The sequence below is a fragment of the Apteryx mantelli genome, chromosome Z (assembly GCF_036417845.1).
Source record: "Apteryx mantelli isolate bAptMan1 chromosome Z, bAptMan1.hap1, whole genome shotgun sequence".
In the NCBI taxonomy this organism is placed as follows: Eukaryota; Metazoa; Chordata; class Aves; order Apterygiformes; family Apterygidae; genus Apteryx; species Apteryx mantelli.
This window is the reverse complement of record NC_090020.1, coordinates 24999668-25021908: the sequence shown is the minus strand read 5'-3', so window position 1 is coordinate 25021908 and position 22241 is coordinate 24999668. Positions and strand designations below refer to the sequence as shown.

Sequence of the window (22241 nt, the reverse complement as noted above, 5' to 3'; positions counted from 1 at the left end):
AGCTGAGGTGGCCTAGAAATACAGAAAAATAAGCCCTTCTAGCAGCACAAAGGGAGCCTTCTGGAAGGGAGCTACCTGTTACAATTTCTTAGATCATTTTTCTGTAGAAAAAACAAATGATGCTACTTTAGCCTACAAATCAGGTCAGCTCATCTAATGAAAGAGAGGTTTTAGGATAATTTCTGTATTTCCTACTGTTTGATAGGGTGGAAAATTGAAAGATTAATCCCTCAGAGTATGGCAGCGTATCACAACTGAATAAGAGAGAAGTTACATTTAATTAACTATTTCTCAATAGCCTTTGTCCACTTCGTGATACTGTCATTAGGACATTCCCATCCATAATAATAGGTTAGAATTCAAGTTAAAACCTCATGGTTTAAAGAGTCAGCTGCAATTGGAACAACTGACCTACTGGAACTTGGCACAGGAACAAGGCTGCAAGAATCAGAACTGTAAGCAGAAATTATACCTGTATGACACACATCTCAGATCCTGCTGCCATTAGCTGAAGACTCTCCTTATTTTTATGTCATTTTCATAAACCTTATTAAAAAACCTTAAACTTAACTTTTACATTATTGTTACTTGTATGAATGCTCTTACTTGCAAGAATGAAAATTTATACAGCTTTAATGAACATTAACATGCATATCATCATCTAGCTCAAAATTACCTGCAAGACCGCACTGTATGTTCGACTCATAAATCCCAACCAGGACTGGGGCATCAGTATAGAGCGGTGCCATTCAGAAGGCTGAATGTTAACCTGTGCAACACATTAGAAAGGGTAGAAGTGGTTATATCAAGTCTACTAAAAATAATTCAAAACCATGTCCATAATAGGTTAAAACTATATACGTTTTGTCTTGTGCTATACTTTCATTCCCCAAGGAAAAATTTAATGCTAAAATGAAGGACAATCTACATATGACTGAAGGACTACCCCAGTCTCTCTCAATAAAATTAACAGGTTAAAAGCTCCATCTTTTGGTCATGAAATCAAAAAACCACTGAAACCAAGTGACTTCTGTTGTTACACAAACACTAATACACTGGCTAAGAGTTTAATGGTCTGATCCTACAAGCATTCAGTCCCTGCTGTACTGATTAGTTCAAAGAGAGACGGACACTTTACTTCAATGGATATGTAAAACGTGTTCTCCAGCCTGTGATTTGCTGACAGTATTTTGCTCATGCTCACAGATATTACGCATGGCTGTCAAATATTAAAACTGATATCATGTTCTCTTTTCTGTTTGTACTAACAGCAAGTTACTTTTTCAACTTCATTACCCAGGCCAGCCAGGACTGGATGCTTCAGGTAGTTCAATAGATTGACTCAACTAATTGATCCCAGAGAGAGCAGTGGAATTACATAAGGCAATAAACACAACATTTGGTAGCACTGGTAGGGAAAAATGCATACATAACAAAGACAGTAGTGCAGTTTATGTTTATGATAGTTGTTGGACCTCCTAGGTGCCTTTAAAAGCTTTAAACACACACCTAAAATAAATCCAAGTAGATGACTACTAAACACAGGGGCGATGATTCAAAAGGCGTCAGTATACATAATGGGGTATGTATAACCATGTCCAAGTACATAATTCAAACGTTTTTACAGAAAGGAATTGTTAAAGAAAAAAGCAGGGGGAGGGGAAGTTAATTTGAAAAGCTTTTTTTCTAGGAAGCATCAGCATATAAGTATGAGGAAATGAATACTGCTTCAAGCACAGTATAAAGAAATGTGCAACAGCTCTCCCCTTCTACCACCAAATCTCACACAGGTACAGCAGCCTCAACTTCATGACAAAAAAATGACCCAAACAGCTAAATATGCAATCTGATATATGTGCATGATCCTTCCTCAGGAGCCCAAAGCTGTTCTCTTCAGTAACTATCACAACAAACAGTAACCCACAGACATTTTCAGAGCATGTTGAAAAATGAAGTTAAGTCAATTGGTCTCAATAACCAGCCCATTTTCTAGCCATTTGTAGATTAACAAAATAACTGCAGTAAGAGATTAAGCAAAACTGGAAAATTCAGGCCACAAAAGAATAGGTTTCCCAAACTTCAGACTCCTGCATGCTATATGTACCTTCCTCACCAAACTCTATATTATGTATTTTATAAATTAAAATATATTAGTTCACAAAAAATGTGTATTAAAAGCCAATTAATACAGTCCCCTTTTCTCTCTCTCTATGATTATAGTCTTAACTGCTGCAATATTTTACTAAAATAAGATGGGATTTAAAAAAAAAAAATCCTTTTTTAAACAACTGTGTTTTCAGACCCAGAAACAAAACAAGCTCATAATTAAAATGATGGCTGTGCATTGTTATGTCTTATCATATTCCATGACGGGCATACAGAATTAATTTTTGTTGTTAGTGTCCAATTATTTTTACCATCTGCCTCTACCAAAAGATTAAGAAATGTCATGACAGCCATTTGCACTCCATCGGAAACAAGTTATTTCATCTCAGCAGTTTCCAGGGTAATATGTTTTTAATAAAGGAAAGGCAAACATGTCAGGTTGGGGTGAGATGGGATATATCTCAGTATCCACTGTTTAAGGCCTAAACTTTTCATTTTTAAATTAAAAGAACATGCCAGACTGCCAGAGTTACAGAAAAACTCCTCTGTAGCTGTCATCAAACATAGTCCAAAGTCCACCAACAGTAACTAATCCTTCCAGGCTCAATCCCAGAAGGTTATTATTGCTCCTTTTTATTTCATGGAGGCTAGTCATTGTTCAACATGGAAAACACTCCAGGCCTTGAGGAATGCAAACCCCTCCCTTCTTCACCATGAGTACCTCTACAGGCTTCTCTTCTACAGAATAGATACCAAGACAAACTACTGACCATCCCTCCACTGTTAGTCATCTTCCTAACACCTTCTGTTCAATCTCATCTGTTTAATGCCCTGTGTGGTCTATATAAAGCAGACAATATTCTTCTTCCACATGGATTTTATAATAAGAACAAGATGACTGTGCTAAAGCTTCAAGCCCACTGTTGGGTGTAGGGGTGGGGGATAGTTGAACCTAAAACAGCTACCCACAAGCACTAATAAACCCATGCAAATAAATACAGCCTAAAAGCCATAAATAGTCAAAACAGAGATGATCTACTCCACCCCACAGAAAATAGATACACCCTACACAAAAACCTCTCATCTCTAAATGCCTCAATAACATTGTTCTTCCTTTTTTAACCAAGATTGTATTCACACGTCCTGTCACATCTCTGCTCATCAGCTTCTTCAACAAGTTGCGAGCAGCAAGTCTCCAGTCACAATTGTTTACCTTAAGTTCCCTTAATCATCTGCAGAAACACCAGTCTTCCCTTTTGTCTCCGTTCTAAAACTAGTTTAGATTCATGCATTTAGGTTTGTCTGGTCTCATACGAAGCATACCATATAATCCATACTTCTTCACAAGAGCAAGAACAGGCCTTCAAACACTTCAGGGTGTTCATGGGGGAAAAAGACTTCTGTACTGTTGCATGTGAAACACAATTAGACCATGTGTCTAATTAGGAAAATATTAGTAGCATCTTTGCATGTTAAATCTAAAATTGATGTGCTTGCTCTATGACTAGCAAAACTGAGAAGCTTTTGATGAATTAATTTTTCTCATAGAGGTAAGCATTTTGGGTATCTGAAGAGTAAGAGGAAGATGGAAGAGAGAGTAGAATATTTTCACCAAACAAAGAGCACAACCAAAAAACATCTAATTAGTATTGAAAATGTTTGGACTTAGTACTTCAGATCATTACATAAGCAGTGGTGGTAACTATTAGTTCAGTACAGGAAACTAGCTGCCTGGACCACCTGGTTTTACTTCTCCATCACTGGAAAAAAACTCCATTAAGCATTGGTTAACACTAGCAAGCACGAATAAAGCTGACAGAAAACAAAGTCCAGATTTTTTTGAGTGTGCAGTTTATGCGTATGAAGGCATAGGGGAACAGCACAGTGGGCTTTTGAACCACCTAAAAGTGGTTGTGAAACATTGCCACACCCTGATCCAGGGATGTTCTTCGGTAAACCAAGCTGCAAGCCATTTTCAAGAAACAGTCACAGCCTGAGAACAGAAGCAATGAGAACCACAGGCACCACAACCTGGGTGCTAATACTGAACGTTAGAGCCTATTTATGCTCAACAGCTTAAGAAGAATGTACCTCCTCGAGAAGAGGCACAAGCAGAAATTGTGTTGGCCACAATCCAGGAGAGGGAGCTCTTGCAAAACACAGGACACTCACTGGCTGCTCCTGTATTTCAACACTTCTCACAACACGTGGCACAAGTTTTGCAAACTTCGGCAAACCTGAAATCATTTCAAATGAAATCAGAAGCCCATTTCCCCTCAACTGCTGCATTCCCAATAAAAGCAAATACCAGGGCAAGATCTGGACGAGCCTTTTCTTAGCACTGGTGCCTTTGTCCTGCCACAAGTCTTTGCTGAACATCGCTTACTCGTTTGGCACTGATTCACAGCCAGCAGAGGGCACACAAAACACGCGGGGAACAGCAAAATAAATGCTGTTTCTAACACTTCTCTGAGAATCTAATTAAGATAACATCATTTAAGGAGCAAAACTCAGGACCCAGAAACTGATATTATTAATGTCTGTGACCTAATTTAAAATTTGCTGTAGGGCAGAGAGACTAGGAATCCCAATGAGTTTTGTTACTAAGCACCACAGGTTTCCACCTAGGTAGCCCTGAGCAACTCACATGGGCCCTAAATTCAGCTCAATCCTTTAACAAATGTGTGGCTACAGAATTTGTTTGAGATGCTAACATACGTCAATAAAGTGCTGAAGCATGTGTTTAAATGCTTTTCACATATGGGACATATAAATTGCAGCCCCAGTGATTTCATATATAAGGCAAGCACTATGTATCCGTACCAGTGAAGAAGGGATGTATCATCTCTTTGACTCTGAAGTTTTGCTCAGAGGCTTTTTGTAACATACTTGCGTGCATACACTCCCCATCCCTCACCCCAATACTCCTTTGTGAGAAAGTATTTGTCTTTCTTTTCCTAAGCCATATTAGACTAAGGAAAAGGAAAGCAAAAATCTGCCTACAAACTTACTTCCTGAATACTGTTTCATTACTGGTGGAAATGAGTGTAATAAATCCTATAGCAAAAGCCAGAACAAAGTAGCCCATAATCTGAACTACATCCACTGAAATACCTACATGCAAAAGAAAACACCACAGCAAATTCTGAAGCCTGTTCTACCAAATCCAATTACCATCTTAAAGTATTACAATCAAAGTTTGAATAAAGTTCGATTTCAATACACACAAGAGATTTCAAACCAGGCCAAAAACAAACAGAAAGAGCTTTCCCCTTGCTGCTCAAAGGTGCATGCCATCACAGCACACCTAATGAGCTCACCTACAACAAAAGCAGGGAATGCTTCTTCTGTGAGTGAATATAAAGAGTGCCTATAACATGATTATTATTTGAATAGCATTAGTTACTACACAAATCACTATCCCAGCTCATACACTGGCATCCAACACTGCAATTGCACCTTCAAGTAATTATGCTTTTTCCAACACAAAATGCTTGAATATGGAAAGAAACAGGAAGGCAAGACCATCCCCCTTTTTCTTTTGAAAACATTCCACCAGCAGACACTGTCAAAGCCACCGTTTACAACAAACCTGTGCCAAAGGGAAGCTGCTTCAGGTGCCATCTGCATATAGCATGAACCATCCAGTTCACTTCCATTAAGGAAATAAAAGATCGGTAGCTACATTAAAGCCTAATGGCTTTAATGTCTCTAACCCAAAACATACATTTACAGAACCATCAAAAGATAAGGCCCATGATGTGAACATACGTGACTATTCCTCCTCATTTGTTTTCACGACAGAGACAAGTGACAGTGGAATGAGATTATTCCCACAGAACCCTAGGAAGAATTACTCCAAAGGCTGAAACAGTCACTGGTAATTACTGGCTAATCTAGCCCAGGTGACTGTGACAAACCTTAGGGATTTCTTGGCCAATGTGGTCCAGACAGCTTTAGAGAAAAAAAAGAAAATCCCATGATCCTGGTGACTTCTGACCAGTGTGACTACAGTAACCTGTCTTTGAAAGGACATTCAGGTTAACAAAATCTGTCTAGTGAACAATCAACCAGCACATCGCCATTTCTGGTGAAAAGACAATATTCCTCTTTTAAGTCATGGTGACCAGTAAAGGGCAATACAATATTTCAAACGAACCACTGTTCATTGAACACATATTCTGCCTCCCATGAGATACCAGTTCAAATAACATTAAAAAAAAGCCCTTCTGTATCTTAATCTGATCTTGCTGAGAGATATTACAGCTGCATTCAGTCCCTCAGCTAGGATAGCATGTAGGAGACAGAGTCTAGTCCCTTAAGGTTTAACCACAAGTTACCTTTGTATTGTTGTTGCTTCTGTTAGATTTAAATGACGACTAGAACAGGTATTTATATATTTAAATATCTATAAAGCATACAAATAATAAGAAAAAATTCTTCTGCTTGCATGCAACCCCCCTGTAATTGATTTTTTTCTTGGATAGCAGAACCTCACTGATCATCCCTTTACACATAAGGATTTTCACAAAAGTGAAATTGGTTGCCTCAAGCCATTTCCCATTCCCCAGTACTCAAAAACCAAGTGCAATTATGATAACTAAGCATGCACAGATCCAGCTAGATACGCAACATGCAACCTGTATGCTCATATTCTATAGATGTAAGCATATATCAAATCACTGAAGTGATATAAACATTTTGAGAGTATGGTAATTACACCGATGACTGCTAATCCCTAACTAAGCAAATGCCAGTTCCTGGAGATTTCCAATAGCAGAGATGCTGACTATCTCCCAGTTAAACCTCATTTCTTAGTATTTACATCCACCTCATAATTTTCTTAGAACTTTATGCTGACTGCTATGCTTTAAAGGCAAATTTAAGGCCTTACTTTAATACACCACTTGTTATTTTACTTAAAAAGAATCACTATAAGGTTAAAAAAAACAAATAGGAAAAGGAGTCAGAGCAGTAGCGAAGAAACGTCTTATTAAGCATACTTTTATGGATTCAAATTATTAATGTGCTATGTTGGACTCAGTGAAGCAACGACTTTGCAAAAATGGTTACTTCCTATATCCAGTGCAGGAAAAAGATGAGCATAGGTCCTACTGACTCAGGCTTCTTAGTCCTATACTGCTATTTGGTGGCTTTATAGTTTAAACTCCTTGTTTTTAACTGTTAAATCTGTTCCCCAAAAGATGATTGAGGACTTGAACTACATACTACAGTGTAACAGTCAGTCAGATGAGCCTAGGAATTCGCTGCTATTCTAGGCAAAGGCCCAATTTATTTTTATTTTTTGACAACCTCAACTCCAGCTGTTTTTACATAAAGGACAAAAAAGGCATCCCTACACCCCCATTCCCCCATTTTGTCTTTAAATTCACTTTAATCTGAGAACATAAATATCAATATATTTTAATCAAATGTTCATAGTTATTGTGGGTTATTGCTAAAAGTGCACAGTTAAGTTTGTCTAAAGACTTTTTTTATTTAGTTATGTATTTTAAACATATTCAGATTTCTTTTTAGTTTACCTATACCCTGAACCAACTGACTTTGTAAAACTTTTCTGAGGTACTTTTAATATCTTTATAACATTTCTGTCCTTCATTAATTGGTACATGTTCAATACTATCTCCAGTTCTGCATATCTTCACATACAAAATACATGATGTCAAACAAAGTATTTTAAGGTTGTATTTCTATGATTCAGAAGGTAGTTTGCTAGTACAAGAAAGATCAATTCTTGATGAGCTGCTGGATGTTACAATCAGTGCTAGTACACACAAACAAATAACATGATTTAAATTTTTACCAAAGATAGTAATTGGTGTTTTACCAGGGCAACATGTGACTGTTTACAGACACAGTAGTTTAGAAAGAAAAAAAAAACCTAAACAAACCACATGCACAAAATTCAGTATCCAAAAATCTACAGAATAGCAGAATTATTCATACCACCGTAATTCAGTTCATGAAACATTTCAATACATGTCTGTTATCATATAATTCCTTTTTTTTTCCTCCTTCAGAAACTTTGGCACTGGACCCAGGTCCCATAGAATGCAGTAGCTACACAAAATGCTGAGCTTTTCTCTTTGGATTCTGTAGAAACCCATGCTCATTCGTAACTCATTACTCTACATCTCCTCCAAAAACATATTTCTCAGTATTCTTATGGGCTTCCCCTGGTGCTCACCATTAGTGTTTTTCCAACTGCTTGAATGCCCTAATAAATTTTTACTTTCACATCCCTGTGATTATGAGGGGTATTATCTCCAGTTTATACCTTCACTCTTCAGCAGTAAAGACATTAAGATGGAAAATATCTATAAAATTTGCATCCTTGATTAGATGTTTGAGATCTGTATTTTAGGATTTATTTATTTTTGTCTTGCTATTTTGAGGGAACAACTTTGTAACTGAAGTACTTTAAAACCCTGTTGACACTGACTTTGTAGACAGCACCAAGGAGAGATCTCTAGCCCCAAGTCCAACTTATACAGACTGACTCATGTTCTTATAGCACTTGGCCCAAATTTTCTCTGTGATCAATGTGGTGTCTCTGGGGCCTCAAGACATAATTACTACTTTTTGTAGTTTTTCAGTTCAAAGTGCCCAAAATAAGATGCTGTGTCACAGCCCTCTAGTGGGGTATTTTTACAGGAGATGCTTAAGTGTATCCATGGAAGTGTTTGAGGGATGAGACAGAGCTAAAAGACCACTCTAGGTAGAAGAAACCAAATAAATTCACAATGGTTCACATTTATACTGTCTGTCAGGAAACTTCAGGCAAGCGATGCTGCAGGCAAGTTTGCTTTGGAAGGAACTAGTTGGTGTGCTCCAAAGAGATCCTGGGAGTGAACCAGTACAAATGCAAACATGGAGTAGCACCTGGGAGCAAAGCCAGGAGGGAGCCAGGCTGATGCATCACAGGATCAGAACACAGCCCCATGCACTTCCATTGGCAAACATAAAAACTCTAAAACCCCCATGTACACAAACTTTCCACTGAAACCCCATGTTCTGTTTATTTCATAACAAAATGTTTGATGTCAGTGATTTCATCAGCATTGTACAGGAACTCTGCAGGGGGTAGGCTCCAGTTCTGGTGGGTGATAGTCACCAAGCAAAATCAGGAGCCAGACACACTTCCACCTGCAACCCCTACCTTATTCATACTACCCCTTCCAACTTCTGCTATGAGTGCAGTAGGAGTTTTAGACAAAACACTTCCTTTTCTATACAGTTCTGGTTCAGTATCCAGCCTGTGCACTGAAGAAAAGGCTTCTCTGTACAAAACAGCATGTAATCAAATAATCTCTCATAGTACCAAACTGCCTGTGTATGGGACAGACTTTGGAAAGGGAGGTAGAAGTCATGGGAATATTTAAACTTTTTTATCCTTGAAAAATTAGAGTAAGAATTGGCATTGCTGTGGGTGAAAAAAAAACTTTAAAATACCCAGCTACTCATATATTGTTTTTATCTCTGGAGATTCTGCCTGAGTCCAGTCTAAATTTTGACAGAAGATATTTTTTATGTTCATCTATGCTGTCTTGTTTGTATCACACTTGGCAGAACAAAGTGAAATAATTTGTACAGTTTTATTCATGCTTGTGAACAGAATTTTCACCTTAAGATACATGTTATTAACCTCTGTAGCAATGCAAAATTATTATATTAACAGAGTTGTTTTATGAACTCTTAAGAGATTAACACATTTCCATTTGCATTAGTAAATGCTCTCACAGACATAAAAACTGGGAAAGGAATATTTATTTCCCCAGTCTAGTCTAGGTCTAGTCTAACTACTCATTTTGTTTTACCTCTCTCTAAAGCTTTCAAAGATCAACTTCCATATCAGCCATAAAAGTACCGTAATTCTAAATGCTCTGAAAGATTTAGTAATGAGCACTTTATTTTCCCTAATGACCAACTGGGTGGCTTACTTCTTGTTCTTTTTTCAAAGCTACGTGAATTTATGTATTACAGTTTACCAAAGGTCACTGCACAGAATCAGTAACATCAGCATAATAGGTCAAGGAGCTGAAATAATTACAAGACAGAATAAAATAGCACTCCCTAACAAAAGGTGGATGTCACTTCTCCCTGGAGTCATTATTCAGACTTGCCATTCATCTAGAACTGGTTAGACATAGCAGGTACAAAGCAGGTATAAGTAGTCTGCAAGGCAGATAAAGGCAGATGTCAGCTTCTGTTTGCTCTATTGATCTTCATAAGGTGCATTTCAGTGCTGAATATTTAAAAAACATATTCACATGTTCAATTCAAGTTAACTGTCCATCAGAGAAACTTTAGTTAATTATGGTACATTCATACATACCATAGCTAGTTGCTACTATTTCCTAATTAGCAAAAACAAATGAGACTCCTTGGATAGTAAGGGAGAGGAGGGAAGTACAATACTTCAGAACGGGAAGAAAAGCCAGCACCTTACCTCATGAATGAGGGCTACCAACATTTGCTGGAAATTGCGTCCCCTGCTGGCCAGAAAACGATTAATAGGCTTGCCATCTTTGCCCATATGGACTGGAAGGTCATAACACAACAACATGCCAGCTTAAAGAAATGGGAAGGAAAAGGAAGGTCAGTACAAATTCTCTTCATAATAGTTCAGAAGAGTATTGCATATGTCACATTTGAGAAACCAAAGAACTTCCAAAGTTAATTTAATAAAAGCCAATGATGTAAAAGCATAAGTGGCTTATGTAAGCATATGCAAATAGCACTGGATATGATTATCTCTTAAACTGATCCACTCTCAGACTCTGATTCAGAAAAATCTCTTCGGGTCAAAGCTTGTACACGTGCCTCACTTAAACGCTTGCCCATTAACAGACCTCTGACGATTCAAGAAAGTGACAGCTTACCTGCAAGGCCTGGTGTCATGCCTGGTTGTTTGTTCCTTTCATACATTTTCAGCAAGAAGTTTGGAACACCTGCCACAGTCTTGCCCTGGTCCGAGCGTGCAGTCCCTCCTCTCAAAGCAGAATGATACACACCACGGGGCATGTTGGTCATCTCCTGTTTCACAAGCGATGCTGCAAACTCTTCAAATGCTGGGTGAAGCACAGGAAAAACAGGAGGGTGAAAAGCAAAGGTCAGAGCCTGATGACTGAGAGACCAGAAAAATCCTAGCAAACCCAGAACTGAAGCTGTGCTTCAGTGCAGTTATGCTCAGCTAAACTAATAACTACACATTCAAATCAATGCTCAAGGTCAAGGAATTGAGAACTCTTGCAAGTCTGATACCATATTCACTGCTACTGCAATTTCAGCTCAAGAGACTTTGAATAAGTCATGTCAGACGCTCAGGCAGAAAAGAAAATAGTCTGAACTATTCCCTGAACTGTTGATTACATTGACTGTTACACCTGTAACATTGGCACAGGCTGAAGGAAGGCCAGTGAGAAATTAAACTGATGTTTACAAATGTAACGAAACATGTTCTCTCACAAAACATTGTTTTTTAGAAGATTTAAGAGCAGACTCTGCAAACAGAGTAGACAGAGCACATGCATGCAGGAGATGGGAGGCAGACAAAAGTACAAGGCTTGTACTACGATTTCTGTAACAAAGAGTATCTACTGCTGTGGTTAAGTTCTGCACTCTCAGGCTGTAGCTTTTATGTTCAAGCTGTGCTGAAAATTATAAAGAATTAATGTATCATTATTTCTTGTCTGTGAAGTCAAACTGAAGTAGCCTTTACAGGTCCAAAACAGATTCTGAGGCAAGAGATACAGCCTGAGGGTGTAGCCTGCCAGACAAAAACCTCAAACTAGAAAACCTGGGTGAATTTCATGAAATACCTGGATGTGCTGCAAATGATAGACTACCGTACTTCAATGCTTGGAATCAGTCTGAAGGAAAAAAAGAGGCAACTAATACCTCAGATGTTTCTCTGAATAATAATAATAATAATAATAATAATAATAATAATAATAATAATAAATTATCAACTGTTGCCTGAAGCTTACAGTGTTTTATATAGTGTGTGTTTTTTTTTTTTTTTAAGCTTCTCATACTACAGGGCTTCAGACAGTTCTCAGACATCCAGGATAAAAAATTATTAAAACCAAAAACAGTTTGTACAAAGACCACCATAACCCTCCCCCTACCCTAAACACTCCAGCGCTTTCAGACAACATGCAAATTGAAAAGACAAAACAGTTTTAAAGGAGTCTGAGAGAAGATATTCCCCACAACTTCAGTTTCCAATGGTTCACATGAGCAGACAGCTACGGTAAACTAACTGCAGCATGTTCCAATCAACTGCCATATAAAGTCTACATTCTACTTTGTTTTCTAGTTTTTCTTCTCAGCTCTGCTGCAGAAATAGTCTCTGTAGATTTGTTTGCAAGCTTAGATGTTTTCCCCCCATAGAGCTGGGGAAGGCTCTTGGAAAAAAAAAAAAAATCCCACAACTCAGGAGTAATGCCAATACCAACACCATCTTTTGGTTGGAGCTCTGTATTTTGAACACTTGTTGCTATGGCAACAAGTGTTCATCTCCTTAGGAAGAAGTATGTGGAGGCTGAAAAAGATCAGAGATTTTCTTCTTCTCAAGGATGCAAGAGGAGGGAGGGAGGAAAAAGTAAAAAGCAGCAGCTCAGAGTTAAAGGAGTCAACCAGGAAAAGCAAGAGGAGGAAAGATCTCACAAGCAGCACTTTCTTTGGAAGTTTTAGTTGACTTGGTGTGGACTAGCAAGGACTTCAGGGGAAACACTGAGAAACAGAGACTATTGTCTTTAAAAGCACTTGGGTCCTTCTCTTACCAAACAGTAAGGAAATACTGAATTATCTCAGTAACACGTAAAAGCAAAATTCCATCAGACCAGATGGCACAGATTCAGAGACCTAATAGAGACCTAGTGGTTCCGGGGGCATTTCTGCCTTTGCTTCTGATATCCATTTTCCTACCCTGTCATGGGAGTTACTAATTCATGACAACAACTCTTGCTGATCATAAAACTAAAGCTTTTGTTCAAGTGTGTACTCTGTATTCTGTTTTAATTGGCAGTGTTTGTTAGCAGATGAAGACTCAAGAATCTATTTAATGAATGTTCTGGGGTGGAAAAGCTGTTTGCATGCATGTTTTTATACCAGCCTGTGATAGCTGCCTCTTTTTATTCAGTCTGTTTTCTCTAAACATCATTTGCAGTTTTCCCACCTTCCTGGTAAGTTGCCCATCTTAATGTTCATTGTATGGCTTGAGCTTTCTGCCCAGATGCATCACTGTCTTTAGCTGAAGTAGGTTACTTTGGCTTCCTTGCAAAGTCTTCAGAATTCACTAAATAGGTTATATAGTCCCTTTCTCTAGGCAGAGCTGCACGTATTTTAGACTGCTAAACACACAAAGTATTTTGTGAAAGCATATTTCTAGGAGCCCCCCTTTAGAAAAATACTACAAAGGTTAGTTATATTATGGTAATGCCTACAGATTGCAATCACAGATCAATATCCCAGATATTCTACAAATAGTGAGATAACAATGTATGCATCTAGGTACTAATGTTACAACCTTGTATCTGGAGATAAAAGACAGCATTAACAAAAGTAATCAGCTGAACATAAAAATCCCCAAATTCTAAAGGTGATTCAACTGTCTAGGTGTCAAAACAGATGCATCAACCAGAGATGATCCCTTGAAGCATGCTTCATTATCAACATGTATCATTAAAATTAAGGATAGAACTGAAATTTTACTGATTGATTGTATTTTGTACATTGTACTGTTTTAACATTATTTTAAAATGTTAAAAAATGCATGGTGCTCTTTATATTGGGAAAATTATGCTTTATAAAAAAACAAGGGTTTTTAGGGGGATTTTTTTGAACCCATGCCGGGTTTAAAAATAGAGCTGCCTTTCAAAATGTCTGCACCATCCTCCCTCTTGAGCTTGTACTGTGATGAAACACTGGGCACTTGAGGTAAATAATAAGCAACTAGCTTTTGCTATAGGACGAACCACATAACAGAAAGAGCTTATACAACTTTACAACCATTTTTTTGACTGCCAGGACCTCTGAATTCATGTCTTCCTAAGACTGGGTTAGGGGGTTTTGTTCGTTTTTCTTTCAACTTTTACTTTATATTTTTTCTTGTAATTTGGTAAGATACTTTGCCAGAAACAAAATAAGGCTGCAGTCTAACATGTCACTCTGTCATAAAGGAGCTACATGCCTTTATAGTCATTGTCCTTCTAAAGGTGTACAGCAACCTCAAATACTAAACATATTCTACCTCCTAAAACAGAAGCTGGTGTCAGAGACAACAGCTTGATATAGGAAGAGCCTGGAACAGAGAGATCCACTTCCTTCTCTTCTTCTTCTTCATTCATGTCCGTCTCCTCTAGAGGATCAACTTCTGGTCGTGCCTGAAAGATTAAAACAGAAAAGTATGATCACAAAAACATTTAACTCTGAACACTGATTAACTTTCATTATTCCAAATGTCAAAAATACCCACTCAATATGAAAAGCTGTCCATTGCAATTATCTTACTCCATTTCATTAATCTGAAGCTGAAAGAATAGAAGTTTTTCTTCTACCTGCACAACAGGCTTGTAAGATCACCCAAGTATGTAAATCTATGGTATCCGTAATAGTAAAATTAATCATGACAGCCATGGACTGAACTAATGGTACTAAGCCTTCATTTTCAGTCAGACTCTTCTTCAACCATTCAGAAAAACTTATATGTTGACATTTTAATATATATCTGATCAAAAAAGTTATTTTTCTATACTAGCTTTCAGAACGTGAAAAGCATATTTTAATGCTTTCAATGAACACATATTTACTCATTGTCTAGTGAAAGAGCATAAAATAATAACACCATTACTACAGAGTTACGTACCACCACAAAAGAGATTTATTACTGCAGCAGTATTTAGAGATTTCTCTCATTCTCTATCTTGTGCTTTTCCACACAAACACATTTTCACTTGTAGCACTTATGCTGAACTTTTTTCAATACTTTATATATAGCAAGTATGTTTTTTAATTTTAAAGCTGCTTATTTCAACCTTTTTATGACAGGCAGTCACAACACCCAGATGGAGCCAATTTTGTAACAATGCAGGAAATAAAAATTTACAGAAATATTTACTACACCATAAAGTATCAATGGATTACTGATTATTGCACAGCCTCTCATACAAGATTATTGGGGGAAAAAAAAACCCACACAATTCACACAGACAACCTTACACATTGGTCTCCTTGTACTCCTTTATTTTGTCATGTTATTGAGTTAACTGATCAGACTGAAGTTTCAGAGTTTAAAGATTCTCCACATATATTTAAAGTTTCAAATAAAAAAACTCAATTTCTTTCTGCCTGATTTTATCAAAAAGAGCAAGATATCATGCTGTAGAAGTTCAGAACACAAGCACAGGAAAAGTTTTCATCTTAATTCCAAAAAAGAACCCCTAAAAACAAAACAAAAAAACACCTACTGTTCAAATCAACTTGCCTAATTCAGAAACAGGAGTCCTAAGCATGAGTGGACAGCAGTGGACGGAACAATATGCACTTGAGCTGCTTAGTGTCTTAAAAACTTCACAAGTCAAGATCTGATTTCAAGCATTACCAAAAGAACATAAGATGCAAACCAAGTGCCCAAAGGCACCTGAATAACCTGATTTAACTAATGAAAGAAGAAAGCTACCTTCTGACTGCTTAGACCTCACTCAGCTTTCACTTGCAGCTTTCCCCTCTTCTAAGAGTTAGCTGTGCTAATCATACATAATAGCATCCTGTTTCTCTAGCACGAGTTCACTTCCCTTGTCTGAGGCTCCCATACTTGTCTGGTAGAAAGCACAAGGCCTTTTTTCCCTTCCAATATGATACAGCTTATGTCTGGTGGAAGCGTCACATGCCCTCACTGCTAAACATACAACATTGCTACCTGTTCAGGAAGGTGAAGAATTGTATGTTCTTCAGAGCCAAATGAAGAGAGTGATCTATAGGCTGAAACTGCTACAACAGCATCCTGGAAAAATGAGCAGGAAGAAAAATAAAATTACAAGCACAGCATACAGACACTCTCTGTATAAGAAGCCTATCCACTAACCACTGAATGCCGAAAAAGACTTACTCTTTTTCTATAAATAAGACTGTTTTACTCGGGCACTTTCTCAGTTAGTTTCTTTATACATAACAGGCAAATGAGAAAGACCCATTATTTAGGCCAACACTGTGACTGCAGTTCATGTAGAAACACCTGAGCTACATTTAAACGAAATTACTTTGGTTCTCCTAGCCACACGGCTGTGATGGTCCCAAATTCACAGTGCTACAAAACCCCACCAAAGAAACAAGATGTACACACCTGTGTAGTTACCCTGTACTGAGCTCCACATGTTATAGTTATTCAGTCAGTATCCAAGTTAGTTTAAAACCCTGGCATGTCTAAATTGAATTAAATGTCACAGCTGCAGCTTAGCAAAAGTAGCTTTATCATGTCAAGCTGAAGTCTACCAGGGGAACTCAAACTGCTTTTGCCTGCGTAAAACCTGTTCTTGGGAGTGGCAAAGAGAATGATCTCAAGACTACCAGTTACCAACTTTCATAAGCATCACAGAGCTTCAGAAACAGTGTTAAACAGTCAATGACAATGAGAAGACATTATTAGAAAATGAAATTTCTGACACTTAACTTTTTCACGACAAAAAGGTATAAACCCCAATATTCAGCAGCCGACACCACAAATTAATTTTTTCATGTGGTCACCTACCTTGTTTTGTGTGTTGTTCCAAAGGAAGCTGATAACTTGAGCTTTGAATTTCTATAAAGGTAAACAAAACATGCATTCACGTCATTTTTCTTGGCTAAAGGAACAGGCACCATCCATCTGAGAGGAACTGCTGTCACCTCAACACAAACTGAGCCAGAATGAAGGGGATACAGAGCTGAACTGTAAACATGCTCACATGCCCTCATTCTGGGAGAGGAAAGCCTCATATTACCTTGCACTAGTGAGGACTAGTATTTCTCACCTATCTCCTGGGATTCATTAATGCAATCTGAAATTGTGCAATGCTATGGAAATGTGCATTATCGTTAACTTGAATTAGTCAGACAGTGCAATTTAGCTATTCAAAAATATGTAGGCATATTTATAATTTGCATGCGGAGATACACGAAAAGAAGGAACACACCTTAGGCCATGGGCACATACCTCATATTCATTTGTATTCACTGTTAATGAGGGAACCAGGGCAAACAGTTCATTAAGTGTTTTTAAAATGAGGGGTCTTTTATCACAGCTCAGCTTTGGAGACAGAGCACTCCACGTAGAGCGAATACAAACAACCTGAAAGGGAAATGAGAGGCACCATTAATAAGAGCAGTCCCAGCCTACCTGGCACAACATTTGTTTCCAGTACTTACTTTCTTTTATCCTACTTGGGATGGGAATTAATGCAGGCTGTATTAAAGAAATGGCAAGTGTATCAAAAATTTAAATTAACAGCCTCACAGTACATTAACTGCTATCATGCAACAGTACTAAACAACACCTCACTGGATAAAGCAGCTACCAGTAGGAATAGACAGGACACTAGTATTATGCACAGAAGCAGCAGATATATCTGGATATAACACAACTGCACTACTTCATTTGTTTAAATTAGCTTAAGAACAAGCTGCTTCTGGGAGTTCAGCAAGATATAAGCAGGGGTAACTATATTCTCCATAAGCCCTCCAAAACAAAGTGCCCTTAATCTCTGAACACAACCAAATCCTGGTAATTTCGTGGAAAAGAAAGGAAGAATATAAAACCGCAGGAATCCAGAAGCCATTTGAAAAAGTCAAGCTAAAATAAAAACTAATGCCACCATAGCTTCTTTAGCCCTGTACTGAGCATATCAGTTCTTAAACAACTTACACAGACCACAAGAAATCACTTCAACAAGCTAGAAACATGAAAATAAATCACTCTGGTTGTGTGTTAGGAAACCACAGGCCATAGTAACATCATGCTTCCATTGTTAAACTTACAAAAACTGTGAAACTGGCTTGAAAAATCATGAAATTTATTTTTATTTAATTAATAATGAATTTGGAGTCTTTTCATTTGCTTTCAAAGTCCTTAGAACATGCAAGTTTTGCCCCTTTAAATCTCCCTTTGTAGTCATTCTAGGAGCAACAAAGTTACTGTCTATTGAATAAAAGCTAAAATCACTTCAGACACAGTTCTGCAATTCTAGCTATTAGCGGCTTCAAGAGAAAAATTAAGCACACCAAAATATCACAGTGGTAGGTTAAAACAGGAATATCCACAGGCCTCCATACTGCAAAGAGCCCAGTATAAACTGGGAAATCATGCTCCTTCAATTATTTCAATTCAGGAGGCCAACACGGCTATAAGACAACCCCCCCAAAAGGCAAAGCAACTCACTGTTACAGGTAATGTCAATAAAGTCAAACACTCAGAGCACCTTGCATGGTGTGATTAAAGGTTGGTATTTTTGCAGGTTAGAAATGACTGGGAGGAGAAACAAGCAAACAATAAACCCAAATCCTCTGAAAAGGAAGCAACACTCTGCACAAGAAGAAACCTAACCTGATCTTTAATACTTATGGGGGTAGACACAGCTGAACAATTATGATTTAAAATTTAATAGTCCATAATAGATGCATCCTGGGGGTTAGGTGACAAACAAGACTATCAGAACAATGAGACCACAGAATTGATTCTCATTCACATCCAACAAACTGGGAAGTGTTATAGCATGGTAACAAGCATTAAACAACCAGCTTAACAGTTCTGGATATTTTTATTATACACCAACAGCCAAATGAGATGTTGTCGCTGTAACATAAAAACATGTTCTACAGCATATCTCTTCACAGTTGAATGGTTTCATTAGCACCAAACAGCAAACCCTTTACTCTGTCACATTCGGTATTTGATAAGCAACAGCAAATTTGCTCAACTCTTTTGCCTTTGCCAATTACAACTTCTATGGCTTATGGAAATTACAATGAATAAAAACAAGATCCAAGTGCATTGTAAGACATCTTTAGAGAAATCCCTGTATTACAATGTTGCTTCATATAAAACATGGAAATATTGGCTCTATTTATTAAGTCTGTAGATAGTTAACCCTTAGGGCAACTGTTTAGAAGATTATTTTGGAAACATGCCTCACTTCTCAGACCTCAATTCAGAAAGCTATTCCACCTTTGACCTGGCCTTAAATTCATGAATAGTCCTATTAATTAGAGAATTGCCTTTTGTGCTTAACTTTATGATTATCTTTAAGAACTTAACCAAACTATCCTTAATTCAAAGCCATATGACTATGAAATTGATAAGCAACTTGTTATCGAGCACACAGACAATCTGCCTTGAACTTCAGTGTCACATATTATTATAAAATTTTACAGTTTGGAGAAAAAGAATAATCTCTTTAGTTATGAGAAAGGACTAGGAAGTAGACACTGGAATTTTATTTCACCGGATCTTAACCCCAGAAGGCTTTGGTTTCTCTTATCTGTAAACATGAATACCCATGTTAACTCTCACAGGAGAGCTGTGCAGCTTAATTGTTATAAAAGCATTTTGATTTTGATTTATTCAGACTGAAGGTCCTCATGAAATGAAGATATATTACTGCTCCATAGCAGTATCAGAACTAAAATGCAAGCATTATTTTTCAGTTGTAGAGTGCTGCAAGTCTGCACAGTACTGCACAAATACGGTAAATACAGAAGGATAGCTGAAAGCTGCAAGCAGTGACATTCAAATGAGGCATTGCTCCACTTGACCAGAAGTTCTTGATGCTCAGCTTTATCTCCAACAAAATAAGATTCAAATCTCAGACAGTAATAAAACCTGCTTTATTCAGAGCAGCCACAAAAAAGACTCTTAACAAACGTCAATGCTTCCACACAGACATGTGGCAAAGAGTCCTTTCTGGCTACTGCTTACATCCATCTCATAATGTTTGTAAGTAGTAACAGCAGTAGACAAGAACATTTAAAGTGGAGCTCTGGCCTGCTCCCTACAAGTTCTTCTTCAAGTCTGAAAAAGTCTTGCATAATTTTACACACACCGGAAAATCTTTGGATTGTTCCTCAAACCAACCCAGAAGCTTTTAGATGCTTTAGGACATCTATGATGGCATTTAGGGTCAAAGCAAACGGCCCTTCCCACCTTCCAACCTGATTAAAAAATGCTCAGGAAACATGCATCCTGTTATTTACTTCCTTTATAAAAGAGAAAGAAATCCAATGAAATATACTTGTCTTCACATTCAAATCCATTCACAGTTAATATTCGTGTTCCCACTATTCTCACCTTGTTTTTCCTTCAGTAGCAGGAGAACAATCTTTACTGCAAAGTCAGCTCATAGAACCAGTTTAACTCCTTTGCCTGTTTTATTTTCAATAAATACACCAGCACCTCCACTGTCCTCTATGTAGCTCCTTTTGGGTGAGAGTTCCTCTTATATATTCACCAAGTTATTTCACTGTTCTCTTACTGATTCCTCTTTGCCATGACACCTAAAGTTATTCACAACTATTAGAGTGCTGATGCATAAGATCTGTCCTTCATGCAAGTCAACTTTTTTGTATGTTCAAGCGTTTATATGTAGTCATCTCTTAGAGCTTAGACTGAACCTTAAGATCTCTGGAGAAAAGATCAGCTTTTGTTATGTATGTTGGACACCATGATTTCACATGCTGACTTTACCAGCAGCTGCACAGACCCTTTGCTGAGCAAAGTAAGGATAGTACATGTGCCTTCTCCAAACCCACTCTTTCTGTGTTAGGTTTAGTCATTACCAATCTCTATTTTTTTAAAAAAAAAAATTTTTCTGTGTTTTGATATACCTAATAAATCGCAATGTCAAAATTTACCTCCAGGACTAACGTACACTTGGGATAAAAAAGGAGCAGTCTGTACATCAATGAGCCTATGCTTCAGACTGTCTGCACATTCAGCAAGACACTACTGTATTAAATAACATTCAGAATGTTTCAAGTTAGATGTTTAGAATGCTTCTCTGGGTTAAAAACACTGTTGCCATCTAGGATGTCTTTTGTATTCATCCTACTTTCTAAAAATCTTAAAGACTACTAGGCTACTAACTAGCTATTCACCACAACAGGTTCAATCAGCTTTTCACAGTGAAGAAAATAATGACTACACATGTACACTATTACTCTAATTGCAGCACAGGAGTGAGACATGAAAGGCTGGGTAGGACCAATCATCCTCACCTGGTTTATTTTCACCTGCTGAGATCTTATGATGGATCAATGAGCAGTCAACACAATGCAAGTTTGGCATTTTGAAGCACTGAAAAATGGAAGTAAGATGCTCAGCCAGTGGCCCAGGTCTGACAGAATAATTAAACCAAAAGTCACAGAGATAAGTATTCAAGGTCCATGAAAAGCTAGACTACACAGTATTATTGGTACTGAAGGTTTTCTGTTTTCCCTTGGGAGATTCTTTAAGTTCCCCACATCCCTTCTCTGCAAGAAGCAATATATTCTAATGAAAACTTCAGTAATTTCTCTGCAGCATCTGAGCAAACCTCACACTGCTCCCCGTGGGGAATTTAATTTTTCAGACCTTGCCACCATACCTGCGTTATTCTGTCTGGAATAATAACCTGTTGCTTCCATTTGTCTTTCAGGGTTCAGGTTCCAATGCAACAACAAAGGAGCAAAACAAGAAAAGTTGCACAGAAAGAAGAAAAAACCCAAACCCATAACTATGCAAGAATTAAAAGTCTAAAAGAAAAAAATAGCTACGGGAGAGCAAGGCCTGAGCAAGTACTCAGCCTTTTAAAGAGGAAAATACACCAGAACTGTAAGTCAGGACTTTTCTTTAAACAAAGCAAAGCCTATGAAAAGTTCTTCCACATCTATGAAACTAAAGCAAAGCAAGACAGAAGACTAAGGGAGAAATGTATAGCCATCTATGCAGTGAAATTAAATAAAGCTATGTTTATGAAAATATTCCATAAATGCACTGAGGATAGTTTTTGTGCTACTCTGCACCGACAAAAACAGCATGCTGGGTATCAGAAGTAATTGCTGAATTAAACAATCACTCCAGTGACTCTGAAAAACACTTTAGA

The 22241-nt window shown here is 37.7% G+C and overlaps 1 protein-coding gene across 3 annotated transcripts in view; it reads right to left on the bottom strand.

Annotated features, from left to right (window-relative positions):
• FOCAD (focadhesin) overlaps positions 1-22241 on the bottom strand; it is a 127735-nt gene that overhangs the window by 37418 nt on the left and 68076 nt on the right. For all 3 annotated transcript variants that reach the window (XM_067316125.1, XM_067316124.1, XM_067316126.1), the window contains exons 16-22: positions 17324-17458; positions 16880-16930; positions 16052-16135; positions 14384-14516; positions 11010-11198; positions 10577-10698; positions 677-769 (exon numbers count right to left, since the gene is read on the bottom strand). In XM_067316125.1, coding sequence (XP_067172226.1) covers positions 677-769; positions 10577-10698; positions 11010-11198; positions 14384-14516; positions 16052-16135; positions 16880-16930; positions 17324-17458 — 807 coding nt within the window. The remainder of the gene's footprint in view (positions 1-676; positions 770-10576; positions 10699-11009; positions 11199-14383; positions 14517-16051; positions 16136-16879; positions 16931-17323; positions 17459-22241) is intronic.